Raw genomic sequence first — 12,960 nt, forward strand, 5'->3', positions numbered from 1 at the left:
CTACTTTTTAGCTACTGCCCAACTACTTAGCATGTTAGATAACCCTTCACCTCACCCTAACCTTAACCCTTTTAACTAATCGTTCCGCTAACCATAAACTTAACCCTTTAACCTAATTCCTAAACTTAACCCTAACCCCTAGCCTTGCTAACATTAGCAAGCTAGCTAACGTTAGCCACCTAGCTAGAATTTGTAACATATAATATATTTTTGCAATTTTGTAACATATTGTACGTTTTGCAAATTTGGAACATATGATACGAATTGTAATTCGTAACATATCATACGAAATGTGTGATGGACATCCACAAATTAAAACATACCCAATGGTGTATCTCGGATTTACCTGCAGAATTATACAACATGCTCTGAGACCAGACTGAGGAAAGAGGAGGAGAGCAGCGGGGAAGCAAGGTGAGGAAGATGGGAATGGATGAAAGGAGGCGACAAAATAGGAAGAAAAACTGAACATGAAGACCTCTGCCTACACTGTTGGACCAGACAAACAGCAGTTTTCTGCTAGTGCTGATCTGGCTCTTGCAGCTACCCTCCAGAAGGTTCATGGTTCTGGCCTTCTCTCTCTCTGAGGTCAGAGCAGAGCTGGGTCACAGCCCTCTCTCCACATTGGAGACACTGCACTGACATTTACACACAAAACCCATTACTACACTCACATATTCACTGGCTCACAAAGGGCTGCGCTTGACATATCCCATTTACAGAGCCTGCACCGTTTAGGCTGGTTAACTCTGGGTGTCTGCCACAGATCAGCCTGGTTCAACATCAAACAACAGGTGGGCCATTCCAAATGTTCTCAGGTTAACATTGCACAATAAAGAACAGCTCACGACATTAAGCAAAATGTGAAATCATATCTAATCTCACATTTGGGTTATAGGGTAGAAAGAGAATTGGCCGTTGTGATGCCCTGGTCCCGCACACATAATTTGCACAGGAAGGAGAAGAAATGAAAAAAATCTTTCTGAGCGCATTGTTCCAACACATTTTAATCCGCCCACTGCAGCAGCACAATCAGAGTTTCAGAGCGAGGGAACTCAGAGAGGACAGACTCCACAGGGAGGTACTGGTGGGGGAGCTGTGGTTGGCAGGCCAGGGGTAGAGGGGGTCGGGGGGGAGCAGAGGAGCAGGAACCAACCACACAAACAGAATTAATAACAGAAGTCACCCCGGCGTTGCTGGCTCTTTAGAAAGGAAGCACAGAGCGGAGAGGGTCCTGAGCCGGCGGCGGTTCCGGCCCAGTAAGTCCAGAGTGCTGATAAACCCTGATGCTAAGCCGGTACAATGGCACAGCCTACGACTGAGCCCGTCCATTAAGACAGATCCTTCCATACACACTACCAGGCAGGCTGCTGATAAGGAATTGTCATTGGCAGACACACTGGCCACAAGGGAGCTCACCCTAACTGGGCACGCGCACATCTCCACACCAGTAGGGTCTGCTGTAGAGCAAGACTACACTACATTACAGGGAGAAAGGAAGGAAGGATAATAAGCGATTGATTCTCAAGCAACGTTTATTGTAAATATCGGACCACTATAAGCAGGTTTATTCCATTTCCTATATCTAGGACTCTTATAAGTAGAGTGTACTCTACCTTTAAAAATATCCCCTTTCTCCTCTTGAAAAAGTGCAAAATGCATATAATATTGTGCAAACTAATAGGCTCTATATAAAAATAGACTACCGCTGTGGCTGAACAATGACCAATTACTTTTTTGTCATATCAAAATACAAAGTACTAGACAAAATTGCTCTCCATGCTGTGCAGTCAATGAACATTTTACAAAGGCTTAGAAAAATCTATTTTGAGGTTCACCTACCAATAACACAGGTCAACAGTCTGCTATACTTACAAATTGCAACAATTAATGGTAAAAGACATTACATGCATGCCTGCTTGCCTGCTGCCAGTTAACACGAACACACATAAAATGATAATATCATAATGTGAAAGTGACAGACCAGACTCTATCTAGTATTCCCTCTCTTACACACAGACACACACACGCACGTGCGCACACACACACAGAATAAAGACAGGGGAGCAGGCTCTCGACACTCAATCAGCCCTGTGGTAATTCACTTCACTGTTTTAGAACAGCCTGTTGACCAATGAAACTTTGGATATGCTGCCAAAAGCCTAGGTGACAATAAAAGAGCAATTGAATGTTGAAAACATATGGTCTCAGGACGGCAGAGAGAGGGTAGAGGGATGTCAGGGATACGCTTCATGCACACACACTTAAAAAAAAAACTACATCAATCCAAAACAAAATATACAGCAGTAATACTTCCAATAAGATGCTAACCTGTGTATAATTAACACTGTAATTATAATGAATACAAATATTTACACACATGCAACAATTTCAAAGATTTTACTGAGAGAATTCATATGAGGAAATCAGTCAATTTTAAAAAATGACTTAGGCCCTAATCTATGGATGTCAAATGACTGGGAATACAGATATGCATCTGTTGATCACTGATAAAGGTAGGGGCATGGATCAGAAAACCAGTCAGTATCTGACGTGACCACCATTTGCCTCATGCAGCGCGACACATCTCCTTCACATAGAGTTGATCGGGCTGTTGATCGTGGCTTGAGGAATGTTGTCCAAGTTCTCTTCAATGGCTGTGCGAAGTTGCTGGATATTGGCGGGAACTGGAACACGCTGTCGTACACATCGATCCAGAGCATCCCATATATGCTCAATGGGTGACATGTCTGGTGAGTATGCAAGCCACGGAAGAACTGGGACATTTTCAGCTTCAAGGAATTGTGTACAGAGCCTTGCGACATGGGGCCGTGCATTATCATGCTGAAACATGAGGTGATGGCGGTGGATGAATGGCACGACAATGGGCCTCAGGATCTCAACATGGTATCTCTGTGCATTCAAATTGCCATCGATAAAATGCAATTGTGTTCGATATCCGTAGCTTATGCCTGTCCATACCATAACCCCACCACCATGGGGTACTCTGTTCACAACGTTGACATCAGCAAACTGCTCGACCACACAACGCTTTACACATGGTCCGCGGTGGTGAGGCAGGTTGGACGCACTACCAAATTCTCTAAAACGACAATCGAGGCAACTTATGGTCGAGAAATTAACATTAAATTCTCTGGCAACAGTTCTGGCGGACATTCCTGCAGTCAGCGTGCCAATTGCACGCTCCCTCAAAACTTTGAGACATCTGCGGCATTGTGTTGTGTGACAATGCCAGCACAAGGTGCACCTGTGTAATGATCATGCTGTTAAATCAGCTTCTTGATATGCCACACCTGTCAGGTCAATGGATAATCTTGGCAAAGGAGAAATGTTCACTAACAAGGATGTAAACAAATTTGTGCACAAAGTTTGAGAAATAAGGTTTTTGTGCGTATGGAACTTTTTCTCCCCAATTTTGATCTTATCTCATTGCTGCAACTCCCCAACGGGATCGGGAGGTAAAGTTCGAGTCATTAGTCCTCTGAAACATGACCCGCCAAACCGACAAGGAGTCGCTAGAGCGCGATGAGCCAAGTAAAGCCCCCCCGGCCAAACCCACCCCTAATCCGGATGACGCTGGGCCAATTGTGCGCCGCCCAAGGGACTCCCGATCACTGCTGGTTGTGATACAGCCCGGGATCAAACCCGGGTCTGTAGTGACGCCTCTAGCACTGGGATACAGTGCCTTAGACCGCTGTGGCACTTGGGAGGCCCTGGAACATTTCTGGGATCTTTTTATTTCAGCTCATGAAACATGGGACCAAAACTTTACATGTTGCGTTTATTTTTTTATTCAGTATATTTGAGGACCAACATCGTTGTTACATTGTGGTCAATTGCTTTGCCATTGCATAGCAATGGACTTTAGCTTTTTTGGTATTACAAACTATGCAATAAAATAAGTCCTTTTTCTTCTTGTATAATTATAAACTCTCAACTATTGCTATGCAATTTAATTGTGATTACTGAAGTGCAATGGCACATGTTAATACAATGTTGTTACTTAGTAATTTAACTGTTACTACAAAGGTGTAGAAGTCATTTAACAATCTGACCATAATGGAGATTGAGACATAACTCAGCTGCAACATTTAAGTAGTATTATGTCAACAAAAAATGGGCACACAAATTAATATCTAAACTACCGAATCCAGGGGAGACAGCCATTAAAAGTCTTGGCCAGGCAAGCTATCAATGGATTAAGTTTTTTTTTTAAATATTTCACTGCAACTTAGAAAAATGTTGAATTGATAGCTTGTGAAAACAGAGTAGTACTGATGGAATTTGATGTGGAATGAGGTGGAAAAGCACAATGGAGGTGGAGTGGAAATGATGCCTTTAGCCTTGGATCCCTACTCTCTCAGCTAGTCCTAGACAAGCCTTGTTCCAGCATCTCTTTCTCCCACATCACAGGTTAAAGGTCCAATTTGATTTGATTGACTGTAAACAACATTGTGGAAAATAAATAAATGCTCTCTCCCTCCCTCCCTGTCATATGCACTCATTCCCGCTTAATGTCCTGTAAATGAAGAGGATTTATTCATGTGTAATTATCACTACATAATGCATGAAATACTCATGGGGATGGGGGAGATATGAAACAGAAATGCCCCGGCCAGCCACTCTACGCAAAGACACACATTAAAAAGTGATTAATCGGGATAAATAATATTTTGATAAGAAGCGTTCGCTCCCCTCTTTCCTCCATCCCTCCCCATTAGTAAAAGAGCCAATCATAGATATTAATGCAACCTCAATTAGCCATCTACAATAACAAAAACCACTGATAATAACAAGGATTGGTGTTTTTTTATCATAGGAATAAATATGATTCTCAATGTGTTGTTTCTGCTTTGGCATCGACAGGCACTCTTTGGAGTTGAGTGAGCGAGTAGGTGAGAGACAACAGGACATGAAAAACACAAATAATCACCGGTACATGCCTTGTGCGACTCTGCTGCATGCCTTGAACCACTCTGCTGCTCACTCATAATTTGAGAACATGCCAGGCCATGGGAAAGGTGTTGTGGGGTGATAGCAACAGAACACATCTTAGTTACACATAGAGCTGCTGTGCATCACTGACTAAGCAAAAGCTTTGTTTATTCAAAGCCACAAGCTGAAGCTGCTCAACACACTTAGGATACAAAACAGTACAAAGACTAGCCTTCTTTACCCTGCAGGGAAATTAGGATTATTTTCAGATGTGGAATATGTACTTGTAATCATTGTACTTCATAAATATAAGAAATAGTTAAAGTAATCAAGTGATCTCTTTCCCCACATTCAGCTTACATTATCTTTTTTTTCATGCTTTGAAACAGTGGATCCTTAGTACAGACACCACAGGCATCCTGAGAGGTCATGACACCAAGCTCTGGTGACTCAGAACCAGACCAGCCACTGTGGTCATCAACACAGCTTCAACTTGCCATTAGTCTTGGTGAACCATTCACTACATTTACAGAGTGCATGCATTAAAACATATAATAATTTAAACAATGTAGGCCTTATAATCTTTCCACCATAACCATTGCATATTGTTGCCATCAATTAGATAGAACAAAATGACAAAATGGGGGAGGGGTAACCTAATAATTCTGGACCACATGGCCACCCCATTGCCCATCTGGTTTCCATAGGCTGTGTTTACACAGACAGCTCAATTCGGATATTTTGCCAATAATTGACCATTCAGATCAGATCTTTTGCCAATGTTGGGCAAAAAAAAATCATATTTAGGCTGCCTGTGTAAACGCAGCCAGAGGCAAAACGAGGCAAATGCCCAAATTAACTTTTACTAGAAAATAGGGGTCACCAAGAAAATGGTCTATCAAGTAAAACACAAACCAATGTGCCCATGTTTTAATCATGGTGATGGAAAAACAACATGTGCAAGATGTGGGCATGCATGGGCAGCAAACGGGTCACGTGGCACGGGTGACAATAATTACGCACACATCAACAATACTGGTGAGCAGTAGCTAATGAAACAAACACGTTGCAGTCTAGTCGGGTATTGAATGTGGTCCCAATTTACAATCGATTAAGTAATTAGCTGACCAGGGAACGCCCGAGTGACTATTGTAACACTACAGAGAGTAGTCTATGTTGGACCAGGTAAATTCTCTATGATTTATTTTACTTTAAGTTGCTCAGGCTTTGTTTGGCAAAATATATAAAATAAAGACAACACAGTGACGATATTTAAATCTTTGAATTTCACAGTATTCGCCAAATGATGCCATGAAATATTATTATTGGTTATGCGTCTACTCGTGAGTTTGTCTCCAGTCTCTCCATAAAATAAAATGTCAAAACACTTACCTTTTACGGAACGCGGTTTAGCCTGTTTTCGTCTAGACATCTCTGGGCTGATAGTATTTTCTTCTCGTGTAGATCTCTAATGCTTTGCGAATACAGTCATACAGATCGATACTTTAGCTGGCGTTTTTCACTTCTTTGCCTGTTGCAATGCGGCAACTTCAGACTCTGATAGTAGCCTATAATCCAGTTAAAATGAGGTAGGTACAATTAAGAGCTGTGGAAAGGCGCATTGCCCGGATACTCCAGCAATTTAACTTCAGCTGGACTCAACCTGTAGAATTAACGGAACAACTTGTCTTTCTTTCTGGGTCCGTAGCGACAGTATGTATCTTTTGTTCCTTTATGTTCGTTGGCGACAGCGCGACTTTATCCGTAGAGTTTCAAGAGACAGCCGTGCGATGCGGTAACACCTGATCGGCAGTTAGAAAGGTGCCAGCCACTACGTCCAAATAATGTGATTACCTGACTACACAATTGTAGAATTCTGTTCAAACAAGCTTTACGTTTATTTTTCGTCATGTACTTCTTGAGGTTGTTCTCGGAACTAAGTCTTTCTCCCTGATGTTGTGAACACCGAACCTCCCTCCTCCGTCCGTCCGTTATTTTTCAGAAGGTGACATGGGCAATGCAACCGTACCCAGCATTTTCTCCATTGGGGATTTGTTCAAATATCTCCCTTTCTAATTGAATTCATAAACCCAGTGAAATGTTTGCGGTCGCTAGCCTCTTTCTCCCTTTTTCTTTGTCCTGACTCTGGTCTTCCCTCCGCCTCCCGATCCGACTACTGGCGGGGCTGCAGCGCAGACACACATAATAAAGCCAGGCTTGGCTGGAAATGTAGCTGTGTCCCAGCAGGAGGATGTGAGAGTAGGGTCCCGGCGGGGGAGCGCTCTGATCCCGCTGGGAGCACTGCACAGCCTGGGTTGAGCAGACAGAGCGAGCCAACAGCACCAAACCATGGTCAGCCATGGAAACTACAGCTTAACTTTGAGCACAGATTGGGGCCAAAACACGGAGTTTAGAGGAACTCTGCAGAGCGCATGAAAAATACGGACTGGATTTGGTTTTAGTCCTTTAAATCTTAAATGTTTGCCTGTGATGTTGAAATGCGTTTTCTAGAAGTAGCTGGTCGTGAAACGCATCCGTTTCTTTCCATGCATAATTTCGATATTTATTATAAATTAGCCTATTTTCAATATTGGCTATTATTTTGCCGTGCCTAACAGTGCGTAATGGCTTTTTAACCTTAATACAGCCTGTAATTTCATTATTCAGAATTATTTTAAATGTGAAATAATGCGGTGTATTTCTGTGTTGTTTTTTAAAGGGGGTCTGGGCCCTCACCAATGGCTGTATGAATGGGCAAAGTCATCGATCACGTGACACCATTCATTCCAAGTGAAGATTCAATGAGTGTGTGAGAGCGGTAAACCCAACGAGGCCGACTGTAGACGAAAGTCGGTCAGCGCAACAGCAGAAAGTCGGACACTGTAGTGCCTTCAAACTCAGCTTTGGACCTCGAAGCCAGCTCAACTGCATTTTTTCATTGTTCCCTTCTAATCAGGGGCTATTTTTATTTTATTTAACCAGACAAGTCCGTTAAGAACACATTCTTATTTACAATGACGTCCTACACCTGCCAAACCCTATGGAACTCTCAATCACAGCCGGTTGTGATACAGCCTGGGTGTCTGTAGTGATGCCTCAAGCACTGAGATGCAGTGCCTTAGACCACTGTGCCACTCGGGAGCCCATTTAGACCTGGAACACCAGGTGGGTGCAATTCATTATCAGGTAGAAAACCATCCGGCTCCGGACCTCATAGGGTAAGAATTGAATACCCCTGCTGTAGTGGTTTTCCAACAGCAAAGCTCGGATGAAGATGGCAGTGTCAACATAGCTGCTATTGTTTATAAAATGTTGTCTGTAAATGTTGAAATAAACTGCCATATCATACACTCACAAACAGGAAACAGTGTGTACAATTCATTGGTTAGAGAGTCAGGAGTCTCAAATGTCACAATGATGGTGAAATGTTGGGTTTAAGTGTGTTAAAATCTTCCTAGAAGTCAGAGGATGCACAGATGGACATGTCTTTATTCACTTGGTCCTACTTTAAATGATGTTCAGCTTATAAAGGCTTGATAAACACAAAATGTGTTACAAATCCTCTATAACTATGTCATGCTTTATAAAAGGTTAATAAATGTGGCATAACTGTGTGACATAACCACCGATGTCAAATGTGACATAACCCACTATGTCAAATATGGCACACCTGTGTATTATAAAGGGTGGCATAAGCACCTCTTAATAAAGGCCTTATAAATCATATTAAATTAAGGCTTCACGAAGCATTTATAACCCTGTCATGCATCTTGGTAGAGCATTGCAACGCCAGGATATTGGGTTCGAATCCCGGGATCACCCATACGTAGAAATATATTCATGCATGACTCTTTACCAATCCATATTCCTCAGGCAAAAAGTAAATCCACCTTCAAGAAAAAAATAACAGAACATCTAACGCGATAGACCATGTGACTGGACAGGAAATAGAAAGCATCAACTGGATGTTAAATGTGTTTCCTGTCAGGTATTTTAACTGTATTGTCTACTTGTTGAATGTTAGTGGTTATTTGTAATGTCTTGGTAATTGTTGGACCCCAGGAAGATTAGCTAGTGTTACAGCGTTAGCTAATGGGGATCCTAATAAAAAGGACAAATTACTGTAAGTCGCTTTGGATAAAGGTGTCTGCTAAATGTTTACCGTGTCTTCAGAAAGTATTCAGACCCCTTGACTTTTTCCAAATTGTGTTACGTTACAGCCTCATTCTAAAATGGATTAAATAAACAATGTTTTGCAATCTACACACAATACCCCTTAATAACAAACAGAAAACTTTTATTTATTCTTCAAATTTTTGCACATTTATTACAAATAAAAAACAAATACCTTCAGTATTCATACCTTTGCTATGAGACTTGAAATTGAGCTCAGGTGCATCCTGTTTCCATTGATTGTCCTAGAGATGTTTCTACAACTTGATTGGAGTCCACCTGTGCTAAATTCAATTGATTGGACATGATTTGGAAAGGCACACACCTGTCTATATTAGGTCCCACAGTTGATGGTGCATGTCAGAGCAAAAACCAAATCGTGAGGTCAAATAAATTGTCCGTAGAGCCCTGAGAAAGGATTGTGTCGAGGCACAGATCTGGGGAAGGTTACCAAAACATTTATGCAGCATTGAAGGTTGTCAAGAACACATCGGCCTCCATCATTCTTAAATTGAAGAAGTTTAGAACCACAAAGACTCTTCCTAGAGCTGACTGCCTGGTCAAACTGAGAAATCGGGGGAGTTGGGGAGGTGACCAACAACCCGATGGTCACTCTGACAGAGCTCTGCGTGAATGGGAGAATGTTCCAGAAGGAAAACCCTCTCTGCAACACTCCACCAATCAGGCCTTTATGGTAGAGTGGCCAGACAAAAAAGGTCTCACGGGCTCCCGAGTGGCGCAGCGGTCTAAGACACTGCATCTCAGTGTAAGAGGTGTCACTACAGTCCCTGGTTCAATTCCAGGCTGCATCACATCCGGCCGTGTTTGGGAGTCCCATAGGGCGGCACACAGCGTCTTCCGGGTTTGGCCAGAGTAGGCCATCATTGTAAATAAGAATGTGTTCTTAACTGACTTACCTAGTTAAATAAAGGTTCAATAAAAGACACATGACAGCCTGTTTGGGGTTTGCCAAAAGGCACCTAAAAACTCTCAGACAATGAGAAACAAGATTCTCTGGTCTGATGAAACCAAGATTAAACTCTTTTGCCTGAATGCCAAGCGTCACGTCTGGAAGAAACCTGGCACCATCCCTACGGTGAAGCATGGTGGTAGCATGTGGGGATGTTTTTCAGCAACAGGGACTGGGAGACTAGTCAGGATCGAGGCAAAGATGAACGGAGCAAAGTACAGAAAGATCCTTGATGAAAACCTGCTCCAGGACCTCAGACTGGAGCGAAGGTTCACCTTCCAACAGGACAACGACCCTAAGCATACAACCAGGACAACGCAGGAGTGGCTTCAGGACAAGTCTCTGAATGTCCTTGAGTGGCCAAGCCAGAGCCTGGACTTGAACCTGATCGAACTTCTCTGGAGAGACCTGAAAATAGCTGTGCAGTGACACTCCCCATCCAACCTGACAGAGCTTGAGAGGATCTGCAGAGAAGAATGTGAGAAACTCCTCAAATACAGGTGTGCCAAGCTTGTAGTGTCGTACCCAAGAAGACTCGATGCTGTAATCGCTACCAGAGGTGCTTCAACAAAGTACTGAGTAAAGGGTCTGAATACTTAGGTAAAAGTGATATTTCAGTTTTTTTTAAATAAATTAGCAACATTTTCGAAACTTGTTTTTGCTTTGTCATTATGGGATACTGTGTGTCGATTAATGAGGGGAAAACAATTGAATCCACTTTAGAATTAGGCTGTAACGTAACAAAATGTGTAAAAAAAAGGGCTCTGAATACTTTCCGAAGGCACTGTATATTATATTTCACTAAAACATTTCTCGGATGGCCCAACCTCTTTCCCTTTTGGGTCTATAGTCAATATTGGACCTGTCCTCAACTTCCCACAAAATGCTGTGCTTGTCACACCCTGATCTGGTTCACCTGTCCTTGTGATTGTCTCCAACCCCTCCAGGTGTCGCTTATTATCCCCGCTGTATATATCCTCGTGTTTCCTGTTTCTCTGTGCCAGTTCGTCTTGTTTGCCAAGTCAACCAGTGTTTTTCATTGCTCCTATTTTTCCCCAGTCTCTGTTTGTTTCTAGTCCTCCTGGTTTCGACCCTTGTCTGTCCTGACTCCGAACCCGCCTGCCTGACCACTCTGCCTGTTCTGACTACCAGCCTGCCTATCCCCTTGTACTGTTTTGGACTCCGATCTGGTTTCTGACCCCTGCCTGGCCTGACCTCGATACTGCCTATCGTCTAGTACTGTTTGGACTCTGACTTGGTTTATGAACTCTCACCTGTCCCCGACCTGCCTTTGCCTACTCCCTTTGTTATAATAAATATCAGAGCTCTACCATCTGCCTCCTGTGTCTGCATTTGGGTCTCGCCTTGTGCCCTTATAGTGCTGCAGGACGACACACACTTTAAAGTGCAGTCATGAACAGGGTTGCTTGGCCTTTTTAAAATGCACTTTTTTTTCTTCTGTTTTTTCCACCAAATTCCGTTTTCTTGGTTGTATTTTTACAGGTTTTGGATTTCCACCAGTTCTTCTGGTATGCAAATGTTTTTTCACACTTTATTTTGGAAAAACAAAATAAAAATGTCTGTGCTCACAACAATGCTTAAACTACATTAGGTGATGACTTTTGAGGTCTGGGAAAAATCTATCAAACTTAGACTTTTTAATGATGTTGCCCTTTAATTCAGTGAGCATGCCCTGCACTGTTTGGTTAGCGGGTTTTCTGTAGTGCAGGAAGTACACATGATGTGATTCGGCCGCCAATGGAATGGGTGCAGTAAAAGGCCAGCAACACTCCCTATTATTCAGAGCCCCATGAAATGACACTATATATACATTCACAGACCCTACTGAGTATTACCTACAATACTTTTACTGCTGTACCCAGAATAGTTCTTGCTCTAAGCCAATCTGTATTTCATATACAGTGATTCACATTGACGGTATTTATTTGACCTTGGAACATGTTCTAAAACCCTAATTTAATGGAAATGTCACTTAAATATGAACAAATATGAATCATTGTTAATGTTTAGACAATTATTTTTCATATCATGAATGGTTATTGATACTTTTCTACTATTACGTGGGGGACTTTGTTGCGTGTTGCTGACGAGATCCTGATCCTGTGTTGAGTTGGCAAATGAAATACCCCACTTGTGCTGTCACTGGACAGCGAAACTCTAGTTAAGCTTTATTTATTGTAATTTAAATAAGTCTGTAGTAGTTAAGTGTTGAGTTAGATTACACACTGTAGCTACCTCAATCGTTATCTGAAATGATTTAGGTGACTTCGCTGCAATTGCTAGTTAGCCGAAATGCAGGCTCAGCTAAATACAAATCTCCCTACATACAGCAATGTTGACCATTTTCCCATTTAGATTTTATGGCGCAGCACAGAAATGCCCTTATCCAGATGTTATAACAAAGGCATTTCCTAACTTTCTTTGATGTTACTTTTAAGATTGGAACCAACATGCAGTACCTCCAGTGGGAAGAGAGGCAAGATCCATTCATCCACCCGCTCAGGGACAAGCTACACTATTCACAGCCCTGTGTAATGTTCAATGTAATTGTATTGCTGTACTTTTTGAAACTTAATGTATTTGTATTGTTTGAAAAATGTACAAATTAAAGGAAATGTATGATTTAAATTATGTTTATTCGTTTTAGCAGTTATTGATAATTACCATAAGTGTTAATACATTTGTGTTTAGATCATTAAGCCTTTATGTATTTGTTATGAATGAGCAAAGCGGTCTGACTTTAAATGAAGTACAGCATCATGTGATATAGTCTTCATGGATGTGTTATGAATGACCGAAGGTGTCTCACTTCAAACTAAGTATTACAGGACACTACATAA

The 12,960-nt window shown here is 42.0% G+C and overlaps 1 protein-coding gene and 1 long non-coding RNA gene across 5 annotated transcripts in view; one reads left to right on the forward strand and one right to left on the reverse strand.

The window, feature by feature from the left end:
* LOC129867596 (zinc finger protein 423) overlaps positions 1-7,318 on the reverse strand; it is a 152,416-nt gene extending 145,098 nt beyond the window's left edge. For 2 of the 3 annotated variants that reach the window (XM_055941103.1, XM_055941101.1), the window contains exon 1: positions 6,349-7,318. In XM_055941103.1, coding sequence (XP_055797078.1) covers positions 6,349-6,388 — 40 coding nt within the window. In that variant the 5' untranslated portion in view covers positions 6,389-7,318. The remainder of the gene's footprint in view (positions 1-6,348) is intronic. The other variant, XM_055941102.1, reaches the window with a different exon arrangement.
* On the forward strand, positions 5,994-12,726 carry LOC129867597 (uncharacterized). 2 transcript variants are annotated; one of them, XR_008761644.1, is made up of 3 exons: positions 5,994-6,141; positions 7,676-10,699; positions 12,559-12,726. It is a non-coding gene; the product is annotated as an uncharacterized LOC129867597 (long non-coding RNA). The 2 variants fall into 2 exon arrangements; XR_008761643.1 differs by having other exon boundaries at positions 7,676-8,121.
* Positions 12,727-12,960: the final 234 nt, after the last annotated feature.

The sequence above is a fragment of the Salvelinus fontinalis genome, chromosome 12 (genome assembly GCF_029448725.1).
Source record: "Salvelinus fontinalis isolate EN_2023a chromosome 12, ASM2944872v1, whole genome shotgun sequence".
Classification (NCBI taxonomy): Eukaryota; Metazoa; Chordata; class Actinopteri; order Salmoniformes; family Salmonidae; genus Salvelinus; species Salvelinus fontinalis.